Genomic DNA, 14,494 nt, shown 5'->3' with positions numbered 1-14,494 from the left:
GGTTAAGAATGAATCATACTACACCGGCTCCAACACTCGTCTTATGTGGCGGGGCTTGCAAACTATTACAGACTACAAAGGGAAGCACAGCCGCGAGCCGCCCAGTGACACGAGTCTACCAGAAGAGCTAAATCACTTCTATGCTCACTTCGAGGCAAGCAACACTGAGGCATGCATGAGAGCATCAGCTGTTCCGGACGACTGTGTGATCACACTCTCCGTAGCCGACGTGAGTAAGACCTTTAAACAGGTCAACATATACAATGCTGCGGGGCCAGACGAATTACCAGGATGTGTGCTCCGGGCATGTGCTGACCAACTGGCAGGTGTCTTCACTGACATTTTCAACATGTCCCTGATTAAGTCTGCAATACCAACATGTTTCAAGCAGACCACCATAGTCCCTCTGCCTAAGAACACAAAGGTAACCTGCCTAAATGACTACAGACCCGTAGCACTCACGTCTGTAGCCATGAAGTGCTTTGAAAAGTTGGTAATGGCTCACATCAACACCATTATCCCAGAAACCCTAGACCCACTCCAATTTGCATACCGCCCAAACAGATCCACAGATGATGCAATCTCTATTGCACTCCACACTGCCCTTTCCCACCTGGACAAAAGGAACACCTATGTGAGAATGCTATTCATTGACTACAGCTCAGCGTTCAACACCATAGTACCCTCAAAGCTCATCACTAAGCTAAGGATCCTGGGACGAAACACCTCCCTCTGCAACTGAATCCTGGACTTCCTGACGGGCAGCCCCCAGGTGGTAAGGGTAGGTAGCAACACATCTGCCACGCTGATCCTCAACACTGGAGCTCCCCAGGGGTGCGTGCTCAGTCCCCTCCTGTGCTCCCTGTTCACCCACGACTGCATAGCCAGGCATGACTCCAACACCATCATTAAGTTTGCAGATGACACAACAGTGGTAGGCCTGATCACCGACAACGACGAGACAGCCTATAGGGAGGAAGTCAGAGACCTGGCCGGGTGGTGCCAGGACAACAACCTCTCCCTCCACGTGATGAGACAAAGGAGACTACAGGAAAAGGAGGACAGAGCATGCCCCAATTCTCATCGACGGGGCTGTAGTGGAGCAGATTGAGAGCTTCAAGTTCCTTGGTGTCCACATCACCAACAAACTAACATGGGCCAAGCACACCAAGACAGTCGTGAAGAGGGCACAACAAAATCTATTCCCCCTCGGGAGACTGAAAAGATTTGGCATGGCCCCCCCCAACCCCTCCTTTTACGCTGCTGCTACTCTCTGTTTATCATATATGCATAGTCACTTTAACTATACATTCATGTACATACTATCTCAATTGGGCCGACCAACCAGTGCTCCCGCACATTGGCTAACCGGGCTATCTGCATTGTGTCCCACCCACCACCCGCCAACCCCTCTTTTACGCTACTGCTACTCTCTGTTCATCATATATGCATAGTCACTTTAACCATATCTACATGTACATACTACCTCAATCAGCCTGACTAACCGGTGTCTGTATGTAGCCTCGCTGTTTTTATAGCCTCACTACTGTATATAGCCTGTCTTTTTACTGTTGTTTTATTTCTTTACTTAATATCTTTTTTGCACTATTGGTTAGAGCCTGTAAGTAAGAATTTCACATTTCACTGAACACCTGTTGTATTCAGTGCACGTGACAAATAAACTTGGATTTGATTTGATTCTCTGGGGTGACCCATGTCACTGTCAGTGCCAAAAGTCAAGGGACTAGTTCTGAACCTGTTAGCTCGGTCTATTCTGTTAGAGATTAGTTCTGAACCTGTTAGCTCGGCCTATTCTGTTAGAGATTAGTTCTGAACCTGTTAGCTCGGTCTATTCTGTTAGAGATTAGTTCTGAACCTGTTAGCTCGGCCTATTCTGTTAGAGATTAGTTCTGAACCTGTTAGCTCGGTCTATTCTGTTAGAGATTAGTTCTGAACCTGTTAGTTTGGTCTATTCTGCTAGAGATTAGTTCTGAACCTGTTAGCTCGGCCTATTCTGTTATAGATTAGTTCTGAACCTGTTAGTTTGGTCTATTCTGTTAGAAATTAGTTCTGAACCTGTTAGCTCTGTCTATTCTGCTAGAGATTAGTTCTGAACCTGTTAGCTCGGTCTATTCTGTTAGAGATTAGTTCTGAACCTGTTAGCACTGTCTATTCTGTTAGAGATTAGCTCTGAACCTGTTAGCTCGGTCTATTCTGTTAGAGATTAGTTCTGGGTGTTCATGTTATCAAAGCATCACTGATTCACTAATGTGCTAGCCGACATGAGCCAGTTAGTTTGTGTGTACTGTATGGGCATCGTGCACCACAACCGATTGTTGACAATATATCACACATTTTTCCTCAAAACATAGCTAGTTAGCAAAGGCCGGGATTCAACCCTAGCTGTGCTATTGTGCAGGTCACTATACAGCTGACAATGCAGATTTTAAGGGCATTTTCCCCAATGTTTGCGAAAATCACATTAACGTAAACGCTGCAGATGTCGGCTCAATCGGAATCTGTCAATGTCAAGCTCGCTGTAAATGGTAGAGGGTATACATTTCTGACTGTGTGTGTGTGTGTGTGTTTGTGTGTGTGTGTGTGTAAAATGTGTGTGTTTGCAGCGGACCCTCCCTTCAGTGCGTACCCTGCTGTGATTGGAGCTGCCATTGGAGGGATGCTCATCGCTGCCATAGCAACCATTCTGCTTTTCATGTACATCATCCGCAACCGCAACAACAACCCCCGTACGTACACACACCTACACACACACACATTACATACTCACACACTACACACACACACACACACACACACACACACACACACACACACACACACACACACACACACACACACACACACACACACACACACACACACACACACACACACACACACACACACACACACACACACACACACACACTATACACAAACTCAGATACATCATTCATTGAATCAGGTGGCTCATTCATCACAATACCCACTGATATTGCCAATTTCATTGTAAAGATTAGCAAATTTAGACATGACATGCCAGCAACAAACGGTGACACTACACATCCAAGTATAACTGATCAAATTATGAAAGACAAGAATTTTAATTTTGAAATCCATGAAGTGAACAAATTAATGTTGTCTATCAACAATGACAAGCCACCGGGGTCTGACAACTTGCATGGAAAATGACTGAGGATAATATTTGCCATATCTTCAATCTAAGCCTACTAGAAAGTATGTGCCCTGAGGTCTGGAGGGAAGCTAGTCATTCCGCTACCCAAGAATAGTAAAGACCCCTTTACTGGCTCAAATAGCCGACCAATCAGCCTGTAAACCAACCCTTAGTAAACTTACACAAATGACTGATGATTGGCTGAGAGAAATTGATGATAAAAAGATTGTGGGGGCTGTTTTGTTAGACTTCAGTGTGGCTTTTGATATTATCGATCATAGTCTGCTACTGGATAAACATGTGATATAGCTTTACACCCCCTGCTATGTTGTGGATAAAGAGTTACGTGTCGAACAGAACACAGAGGGTGTTCTTTAATGGAAGCCTCTCCAACATAATCCAGGTAGAATCAGGAAATCCCCAGGGCAGCTGTCTAGGCCCCTTACATTTTTCAATCTTTACAAATGACATGCCACTGGCTTTGAGTAAAGTGTGTCTATGTATGCGGATGACTCAACACTATACACGCCAGCTACTACAGCGAGTGAAATCACTGCAACACTCAAGAACAGACTATGGTGGGCACACAGTACTATGTAAAGCCCATGGCTACATGGAACTCTTTTCCACATTAGGTAACTGTACATCAGTAGAATCAGATTTATCAGATAAAAATACACCTTATGGAACAGCGGAACTGTGAAGAGACATACACGCACAGAAACACACTTACACACAAGTAAACATGGATTTTGTATTGTAGATATCTGGGAGTCGAGTAATGGCCTGAGGGAACACACTTAATGTGTTGTGAAAAGTGTTTTGTAATGTAACATTTTTAATTGCATATAACTGCCTTAATGTTGCAGGACCCAAGGAAACTCTAACCCTAACCATCCAGTTAACGTAAACTCTAACCCTAACCATCCAGTTAATGTAAACTCTAACCATAACCATCCAGTTAATGTAAACTCTAACCCTAACCATCCAGTTAATGTAAACTCTAACCATCCAGTTAACGTAAACTCTAACCCTAACCATCCAGTTAATGTAAACTCTAACCATAGCCATCCAGTTAATGTAAACTCTAACCCTAACCATTCAGTTAACGTAAACTCTAACTCTAACCATCCAGTTAACGTAAACTCTAACTCTAACCATCCAGTTAATGGAAACTCTAACCCTAACCATCCAGTTAATGGAAACTCTAACCCTAACCATCCAGTTAATGGAAACTCTAACCATCCAGTTAACGTAAACTCTAACCCTAACCATCCAGTTAATGTAAACTCTAACTCTAACCATCCAGTTAACGTAAACTCTAACTCTAACCATCCAGTTAACGTAAACTCTAACCCTAACCATCCAGTTAATGTAAACTCTAACTCTAACCATCCAGTTAATGTAAACTCTAACCATCCAGTTAATGTAAACTCTAACCCTAACCATCCAGTTAATGTAAACTCTAACCATCCAGTTAATGTAAACTCTAACCCTAACCATCCAATTAAAGTAAACTTTAAATTTAACCATCCAGTTAACGTAAACTCTAACCCTAACCATCCAGTTAATGTAAACTCCAACCATCCAGTTAGCATGCTGACCCTGACTAACATTAAGACCCTGACTAGCATGATGACCCTGACCCTAACTAGCATGATGACCCTGACCCCAGGGACACACATTGTGTAGTGAAATTTGTGAATGTATTCCACTGTTTTGCTGAACCCCAGGAAGAGTAGCTACTGCCTTGCCAGCAGCTAATGGGGATCCATAATAAATACAAATACATTATGACCCTGACTAGCATGCTGATACAGTTCAGGAGTTTCCATGATTGAGTCTTTGAATGAAGAGATTGAGATAAAACTGTCCAGTTTGACCCTGACCAGGAGTTATCAGGAAACAACAACAGTTTAATATCTGACCAGGAGTTATCAGGAAACAACAACAGTTTAATATCTGACCAGGAGTTATCAGGAAACAACAACAGTTTAATGTGACCCTGACCAGGAGTTATCAGGAAACAACAACAGTTTAATATCTGACCAGGAGTTATCAGGAAACAACAACAGTTTAATGTGACCAGGAGTTATCAGGAAACAACAACAGTTTAATGTGACCAGGAGTTATCAGGAAACAACAACAGTTTAATATCTGACCAGGAGTTATCAGGAAACAACAACAGTTTAATATCTGACCAGGAGTTATCAGGATACAACAACAGTTTAATGTGACCCTGACCAGGAGTTATCAGGAAACAACAACAGTTTAATATCTGACCAGGAGTTATCAGGAAACAACAACAGTTTAATATCTGACCAGGAGTTATCAGGAAACAACAGCAGTTTAATATCTGACCAGGAGTTATCAGGAAACAACAACAGTTTAATGTGACCCTGACCAGGAGTTATCAGGATACAACAACAGTTTAATATCTGACCAGGAGTTATCAGGAAACAACAACAGTTTAATGTCTGACCCTGACCAGGAGTTATCAGGAAACAACAACAGTTTAATATCTGACCAGGAGTTATCAGGAAACAACAACAGTTTAATATCTGACCAGGAGTTATCAGGAAACAACAACAGTTTAATATCTGACCAGGAGTTATCAGGAAACAACAACAGTAATATCTGACCAGGAGTTATCAGGAAACAACAACAGTTTAATATCTGACCAGGAGTTATCAGGAAACAACAACAGTTTAATACCTGACCAGGAGTTATCAGGAAACAACAACAGTTTAATGTGACCCTGACCAGGAGTTATCAGGAAACAACAACAGTTTAATATCTGACCAGGAGTTATCAGGATACAACAACAGTTTAATATCTGACCAGGAGTTATCAGGAAACAACAACAGTTTAATATCTGACCAGGAGTTATCAGGAAACAACAACAGTTTAATATCTGACCAGGAGTTATCAGGATACAACAACAGTTTAATATCTGACCAGGAGTTATCAGGATACAACAACAGTTTAATATCTGACCAGGAGTTATCAGGATACAACAACAGTTTAATATCTGACCAGGAGTTATCAGGAAACAACAACAGTTTAATATCTGACCAGGAGTTATCAGGAAACAACAACAGTTTAATATCTGACCCTGACCAGGAGTTATCAGGAAACAACAACAGTTTAATGTCTGACCCTGACCAGGAGTTATCAGGAAACAACAACAGTTTAATGTCTGACCCTGACCAGGAGTTATCAGGAAACAGCAACAATTTAATGTGACCCTGACCAGGAGTTATCAGGAAACAACAACAGTTTAATATCTGACCAGGAGTTATCAGGAAACAACAACAGTTTAATATCTGACCAGGAGTTATCAGGAAACAACAACAGTTTAATGTGACCCTGACCAGGAGTTATCAGGAAACAACAACAGTTTAATATCTGACCCTGACCAGGAGTTATCAGGATACAACAACAGTTTAATATCTGACCAGGAGTTATCAGGAAACAACAACAGTTTAATATCTGACCAGGAGTTATCAGGAAACAACAACAGTTTAATATCTGACCAGGAGTTATCAGGAAACAACAACAGTTTAATATCTGACCCTGACCAGGAGTTATCAGGATACAACAACAGTTTAATATCTGACCAGGAGTTATCAGGAAACAACAACAGTTTAATATCTGACCAGGAGTTATCAGGAAACAACAACAGTTTAATATCTGACCAGGAGTTATCAGGAAACAACAACAGTTTAATATCTGACCAGGAGTTATCAGGATACAACAACAGTTTAATGTGACCCTGACCAGGATTTATCAGGAAACAAAAACAGTTTAATATCTGACCAGGAGTTATCAGGAAACAACAACAGTTTAATGTCTGACCAGGAGTTATCAGGAAACAACAACAGTTTAATGTGACCTTAACTCTCCTGTCTCTAAACAGGACTCCATGACATGCTGTTTGGAATGTGAGTATGGAATCATACAGGCCATGTGTAAAATATGCGTCTGTAGAATGTGTGTATGTAACACGGGTGTGTGTATATCTATATATATATATAATGTGGGTATCATGTGTATATAGTATATGTGTGTGTGTGTGTATATATACAGTTGAAGTCGGAAGTTTACATACACTTAGGTTGGAGTCATTAAAACTCGTTTTTCAACCACTCCACAAATTTCTTGTTAACAAACTATAGTTTTGGCAAGTCGGTTAGGACATCTACTTTGTGCATGACACAAGTCATTTTTCCAACAATTGTTTACAGACAGATTATTTCACTTATAATTCACTGTATTACAATTCCAGTGGGTCAGAAGTTTACATACACTAAGTTGACTGTGCCTTTAAACAGCTTGGAAAATTCCATAAAATGATGCCATGGCTTTAGAAGCTTCTGATAGGCTAATTGACATAATTTGAGTCAATTGGAGGTGTACTTGTGGATGTATTTCAAGGCCTACCTTCAAACTCACTGCCTCTTTGCTTGACATCATGGGAAAATCAAAAGAAATCAGCCAAGACCTCAGAAAAAAAATTGTAGACTTCCACAAGTTTGGTTCATCCTTGGGAGCAATTTCCAAACGCCTGAAGGTACCACGTTCATCTGTACTAACAATAGTACGCAAGTATAAACACCATGGGACCACGCAGCCGTCATACCGCTCAGGAAGGAGACGCGTTCTGTCTCCTAGAGATGACGTACTTTGGTGCGAAAAGTGCAAATCAATCCCAGAACAATAGCAAAGGACCTTGTGAAGATGCTGGAGGAAACAAAAGTATACAAAAGTATCTATATCCACAGTAAAACGAGTCCTATATCGACATAACCTGAAAGGCCGCTCAGCAAGGAAGAAGCCACTGCTCCAAAACCGCCATAAAAAAGCCAGACTACGGTTTGCAACTGCACACGGGGACAAAGATCATACTTTTTGGAGAAATGTCCTCTGGTCTGATGAAACAAAAATAGAACTGTTTGGCCATAATGACCATCGTTATGTTTGGAGGAAAAAGGGGGAGGCTTGCAAGCTGAAGAACACCAACCCAACCGTGAAGCACGGGGGTGGCAGCATCATGTTGTGCGGGTGCTTTAATGCAGGAGGGTCTGGTGCACTTCACAAAATAGATGGCGACATGAGAAAGGAAAATTACGTGGATATATTGAAGCAACATTTCAAGACAACAGTCAGGAAGTTAAAGCTTGGTTGCAAATGGGTCTTCCAAATGAACAATGACCCCAAGCATACTTCCAAAGTTGTGGCAAAATGGCTTAAGGACAACAAAGTCAAGGTATTAGAGTGGCCATCACAAAGCCCTGAACTCAATCCCATAGAAAATTTGTGGGCAGAACTGAAAGTGTGTGCGAGCAAAGAGGCCTACAAACCTGACTCAGTTACACCAGCTCTGTCAGGAGGAATGGGCCAAAATTCACCCAACTTATTCTGGGAAGCTTGTGGAAGGCTACCCGAAACGCTACCTGAAGTTAAACAATTTAAAGGCAATGCTACCAAATACTAATTGAGTGTATGTAAACTTCTGACCCATTGGGAATGTGATTCATTCTCTCTACTATTATTCTGACATTTCACATTCTTAAAATAAAGTGGTGATCCTAACTGACCTAAGACAGGGAATTTTTACTAGGATTAAATGTCAGGAATTGCGAAAAACGGAACTTAAATGTATTTGGCTAAGGTGTATATAAACTTCCAACTTCAACTGTATATATATATATATATATATATATATATATAATGTGTATATAATATGTGTGTGTGTATAAGAAGAAGAAGTTTGGAACCACCAAAATCAAAAGTAACAGTCAGTATCTGGTGTGGCCACCAGCTGCATTAAGTACTGCAGTGCATCTCCTCCTCATGGACTGCACCAGATTTGCCAGTTCTTGCTGTGAGATGTTACCCCACTCTTCCACCAAGGCACCTGCAAGTTCCTGGACATTTCTGGGGGGAATGGCCCTAGCCCTCACCCTCTAATACAACAGGTGTAACGCTCATTACTTCGACGATAAACACTAATCCAACCATCACCCCTGGTGAGACAAAATGTCAGTGAAGAACACTTTTTGCCAGTCCGGTCTGGTCAGGCGACGGTGGGTTTGTGCCCATAGGCGATGTTGTTGCCGGTGATGTCTGGTGAGGACCTGCCTCACAACAGGCCTACAAGCCCTCAGTCCAGCCTCTCTCAGCCTATTGCGGACAGTCTGAGCACTGATGGAGGGATTGTGCGTTCCTGGTGTAACTCGGGCTGTTGTTGTTGCCATCCTGTACCTGTCCTGCAGGTGTGATGTTCGGATGTACCAATCCTGTGCAGGTGTTGTTAAACGTGGTCCGACACTGCGAGGACGATCAGCTGTCCGTCCTGTCTCCCTGTAGCGCTGTCTTAGGCGTCTCACAGTACGGACGTTGCAATTTATTGCCCTGGCCACATCTGCAGTCCTCATGCCTCCTTGCAGCATGCCTAAGGCACGTTCACACAGATGAGCAGGGACCCTGGGCATCTTTCTTCTGGTGTTTTTCAGTCAGTAGAAAGGCCTCTTTAGTGTCCTAAGTTTTCATTACTGTGACATTAATTGCCTACCATCTGTAAGCTGTTAAGTGTCTTAACGACCGTTCCGCAGGTGCATGTTCATTAATTGCTTATGGTTCATTGAACAAGCATGAAAAGTGTTTAAACCCTTTACAATGAAGATCTGTGAAGTTATTTGGATTTTATAGTTTATATATAATGTGGGTATCATGTGTATATAGTATGTGTTTGTGTATATATATATATATAATGTGGGTATCATGTGTATATAGTATGTGTTTGTATATATATATTTATAATGTGTGTATAATGTGTATATAATAAGTGTATGTGTGTTTGTATGTATATATATATATATATATATATACATGTATATGTGGGTATCATGTGTGTATATATATATATATATATATAATGTGTGCGTGTGTAGGCAGCACAGCCGGTCCAGGGAGAACATCAACCTGCCTGATGATGAGGTGATGGGAGTTGACGGAGAGGGAGGAGCTACAGAAAATTACCCCTCCCCTAGCCCAGGTACCCTGTCTCATTAACATAATGAGACGTAATCTCCCCCCAGGCCCATGTCATTAAAGTAGTAATATGTAGCAATCGCTCCGTGATTGGTTGCCACAATTCTATGTTTGTCTAATTTCAGTTTGAGACAAAACAAAACAAGTGTAGAATATTTACATTGTAGTCATTTAGCAGATGCTCTAATCCAGAGCATATCATTGTATACCCAAACTGTGAAATATATTTTCAATAACCTAAAATAGTGTTTGAAGCTGGTGTACAAAACAAACTAAGACAAAAACAAATGTAAGAAAAGGAAGCATATAGAGCACATAGAACAGATCTACCTCTTCTTAGACTTGTTTACAATGAGAATGACAGTTCTATAACTCACATTTCTATGTGAATTTTGGTCGTCACCCAAAATGTTGCATACTGGATCTTTAACATGTTAATAAATCCAATCAGTTCTATGATGATAAATTAATCTTCTCTTCTCTAGGTCCCTCCATGTCCTCTCCTAGGGCTGCCTCCCCCCTCTCTGCCTCCCCCGTCTCCCCTCCTCTACCCGATGAGGACAACGAACCTGTCAACGTCACCATCACCGTCATGGCAACGGGCTGAAGATCACACACACATCCATACATACTGGATAATGCTGCGTTCATAACAAGTGGGAAACTCGGCAAATACAATTTGTATTAAAAGTACAGCTATCATGCTCAAAAACATTAGTGTTCAAATACCATACTAATAGATTGTTTTTCATAAATAATGTTTTGCTGTTGCATTTAACTTCCAAAAATGCTGTTATCAAGGTAATTTCCTTAGTATGTGATGTCAGAGTTCAGCATGTGGGAGAAGTCGAAGCTCAGAGATGATAGACGAGTTTCCCACTAGTAATTACCAGTTGGAAGGGCGTGCAAGTGGATTTTTCCAAGTCATATGCTGGTATTTATGAATACAGGAGATGATGTGAATGCAGCCTAAGCACCTTCTGTCTGTTCTGCCTTCCAGGTTGAAATAAGAACTGTACTTTAACACAACTTATTTTATTTGATACACAATAAGGGTTACACACCAACACAGAGACCTACACCGAGAGACATTTCCTGAATTGATGTGATAATAAAGTACAGATGCGTTTATAACATTGTGCACCTTGAAACTACTAGTGTGATGGCTGTAGTTATATTGGCCCGTTGACAATCACCCATATTAGCACACTTCATTTCAAAACTTGACATTTCTCTAGTAAAGGCTACTGATCATAAATCATTTCAGCAAAATGCCTGTGATAGTGATCAATATGGTCGGTGAGGATCATTTTCTGTTTATGGTCCCAGCTGTAGCAGCTACTGCAACTACACACACCATGTGTGTTACTATCCTTGTGGGGACCTGAAATGTTTTTCATTCAAAATCCTTTTCCCTTAGCTTAAAATGGTCTATCCTCATGGGGACATGGGAAATGTGCCCGCAAAGGAGAATTTTCCTTGTTTTACTATCCTAGTGGGGACTTTTGGGGATTTCCGGTACGCATGAGGATAGTAAAACACACGCACACCGCCTGATGTCTTCTGGTGTGTGTGTTCCATGACGTAGATGGCATCTGATCATGTGACAGGAAGTGGTATTCTCTGGGTGCTGATGATTTCACTTAGCTTCTGTTTGATCTTCAGGAAGAGACGCTTAAACTCCAGACCATCGCCCTGTAACACACACACACACTATCAGTATCCATGAAGTGATGCAGGATACTGCAAAGACCGTCAGATATAGTCAACTGAGTGCATTCACAGTTGTATCACACACACACACACACACACACATCCGTATCCCCTACTTTGGATAGTCTGAAGTCCAGTAAAACTCTCTCGTCCAGCTCCATCAGATGAACCTTAAATATCAACTTATTGTTCCGTCTATCCAGAGTACTGACCGTTACCTGGGAAACACAGACATGCAACAGGGGTTAAAGAGGTGTGCACCTGGTTAGATAAGATGTGTAACTGGTGGGATCTGAACTAGGGCGGGGCCACATGGCCGACATTACATTTTACATTTTAGTCATTTAGCAGACCCTCTTATCCAGAGCGACTTACAGTAGTGAATGCATACATTTCATACATGGACCCCCGTGGGAATCGAACCCACAACCCTGGCGTTGCAAACACCATGCGTTGCAAACACCATGCTCTACCAACTGAGCTACAGGGAAGGCTATGTCATATAACTGGTGGGATCTGAACTAGGGCGGGGCCAATATGTCATATAACTGATGGGATCTGAACTAGGGCGGGGCCACATACCCGACATGTCATATAACTGGTGGGATATGAACTAGGGCGGGGCCAATATGGCCGACATGTCATATAACTGGTGGGATCTGAACTAGGGCGGGGCCACATGGCCGACATGTCATATAACTGGTGGGATATGAACTAGGGCGGGGCCACATGGCCGACATGTCATATAACTGGTGGGATCTGAACTAGGGCGGGGCCAATATGGCCGACATGTCATATAACTGGTGGGATATGAACTAGGGCGGGGCCAACATGGCCGACATGTCATATAACTGGTGGGATATGAACTAGGGCGGGGCCAATATGGCCGACATGTCATATAACTGGTGGGATATGAACTAGGGCGGGCCAATATGGCCGACATGTCATATAACTGGTGGGATATGAACTAGGGCGGGGCCACATGGCCGACATGTCATATAACTGGTGGGATATGAACTAGGGCGGGCCAATATGGCCGACATGTCATATAAATGGTGGGATATGAACTAGGGCGGGGCCAATATGGCCGACATGTCATATAACTGGTGGGATCTGAACTAGGGCGAGCCAATATGGCCGACATGTCATATAACTGGTGGGATATGAACTAGGGCAGGCCAATATGGCCGACATGTCATAACTGGTGGGATATGAACTTGCAACCAGAAAATGGTGGAGTGATTTCTGCATAATGCATCTTTAAATCACTGTCACAACATTTGGAATAATTTCGCTAGTTATTCTGCCTATTTAATGGAGTCATGCGAGAGCGCAGGAATATCAAACACGAGGAACTATGTTTTCATTTTTTATGGTAGATGCTCAGGAAAACTAAAAGTCAGGTCAGTTAAGGGACATGCTTTTATCTCCATCTCTTCATTCAAAGGCTCAATCATGGACACTCTTACTGACAGTTGTGGCTGCTTTGTGTGATGTATTGTCGTCTCTACCTTCTTGCCCTTCGTTCTGTTGTCTGTGCCCAATAATGTTTGTACCATGTTTTGTGCTGCTACCATGTGGTGTTGCTACCATGCTGTGTTGTCGTGGTGCTGCCATGCTTTGTTGTGGTCTCAGGTCTCTATGTAGTGTTGTGGTGTCTATCTTGTCGTGATGTGTGTTTTGTCCTGTATTTTTAATCCCAGCCCCAGCAAGAGGCCTTTTGGTAGGCCGTCATTGTAAATAAGAATTTGTTCTTAACCGACTTGCCTAGTTAAATAAAGATTAAATACATTTTAAAAAACAAGCTTTGCGTTCAATTTTGAATTGCCCTCACTGCTGCTCGATCAGCCTACTTTTCAGACCTGATTGAGGAGAATAAAAACAAACCAAAACATTTATTTTTGACAGTCTCAAAGCTAACTAAAAAGCAGCATTACCCAAGTGAGGATGGCCTTCACTTCAGCAGTGATGAATTCATGAACTTCTTTGACAAAAAGATCATGATCATTAGAAAGCAAATTACAGACTCCTCTTTGAATCTGCGTATCTCTCCCAATCTCAGTTGTCCTGATTCTGCACAGAACTGCCAGGACCTAGAATCAATGGTGACACTCAATATTTTTTATCCTGTATTTCGACACATTCACGGCCTCTAAACCTTGCAGCTGCCTACTGGACCCTATTCCAACTAAACTACTGAAAGAGCTACTTTCTGTGCTTGGCCCTCCTATGTTGAACATAGGGCAGACCCCATTTAGTCGACTGGTCGATTGTTTGGTCGACCGAGATATCTTAAGTCGAGCAGTCGCATAAAAAAAAAGACAATTGATGGGGCACAAAACACTTATCTGATTTGCACTTGTTTCAGTTGACTAATTAATCCATTGTGGGGGCCACTGATTCCGTGAGCATCAAGCCTCATGCAACGGCAAAATGTCGGACAGAGCAATTTCACAGATGCGGCTGTTTTTAATCTTTGCTATGGTGTAAAAGGCTTCACATTTTTTTTCTTCATTAAAACAGCCTGGTATTATTTATTTAGTGTTTACA

General features: G+C 42.0%; 1 protein-coding gene and 1 long non-coding RNA gene across 3 annotated transcripts in view; one reads left to right on the top strand and one right to left on the bottom strand.

The window, feature by feature from the left end:
- The first annotated feature begins 2,676 nt into the window (after window positions 1–2,676).
- Window positions 2,677–10,229, top strand: LOC115202791 (uncharacterized). Its single transcript, XR_003880060.1, has 3 exons — window positions 2,677–2,747; window positions 7,095–7,119; window positions 10,132–10,229. It is a non-coding gene; the product is annotated as an uncharacterized LOC115202791 (long non-coding RNA).
- A 1,021-nt stretch (window positions 10,230–11,250) lies between these two features.
- The window catches only part of chek1 (checkpoint kinase 1), a 75,632-nt gene continuing 72,388 nt past the window's right edge, over window positions 11,251–14,494 (bottom strand). For both annotated transcript variants that reach the window (XM_029770438.1, XM_029770439.1), the window contains exons 12-13: window positions 12,061–12,162; window positions 11,251–11,926 (exon numbers count right to left, since the gene is read on the bottom strand). In XM_029770438.1, coding sequence (XP_029626298.1) covers window positions 11,831–11,926; window positions 12,061–12,162 — 198 coding nt within the window. In that variant the 3' untranslated portion in view covers window positions 11,251–11,830. The remainder of the gene's footprint in view (window positions 11,927–12,060; window positions 12,163–14,494) is intronic.

Source organism: Salmo trutta, chromosome 12 (genome assembly GCF_901001165.1).
Source record: "Salmo trutta chromosome 12, fSalTru1.1, whole genome shotgun sequence".
In the NCBI taxonomy this organism is placed as follows: Eukaryota; Metazoa; Chordata; class Actinopteri; order Salmoniformes; family Salmonidae; genus Salmo; species Salmo trutta.
The sequence above is the reverse complement of the archived record's forward strand: the minus strand, read 5'-3'. Positions and strand labels throughout refer to the sequence as shown.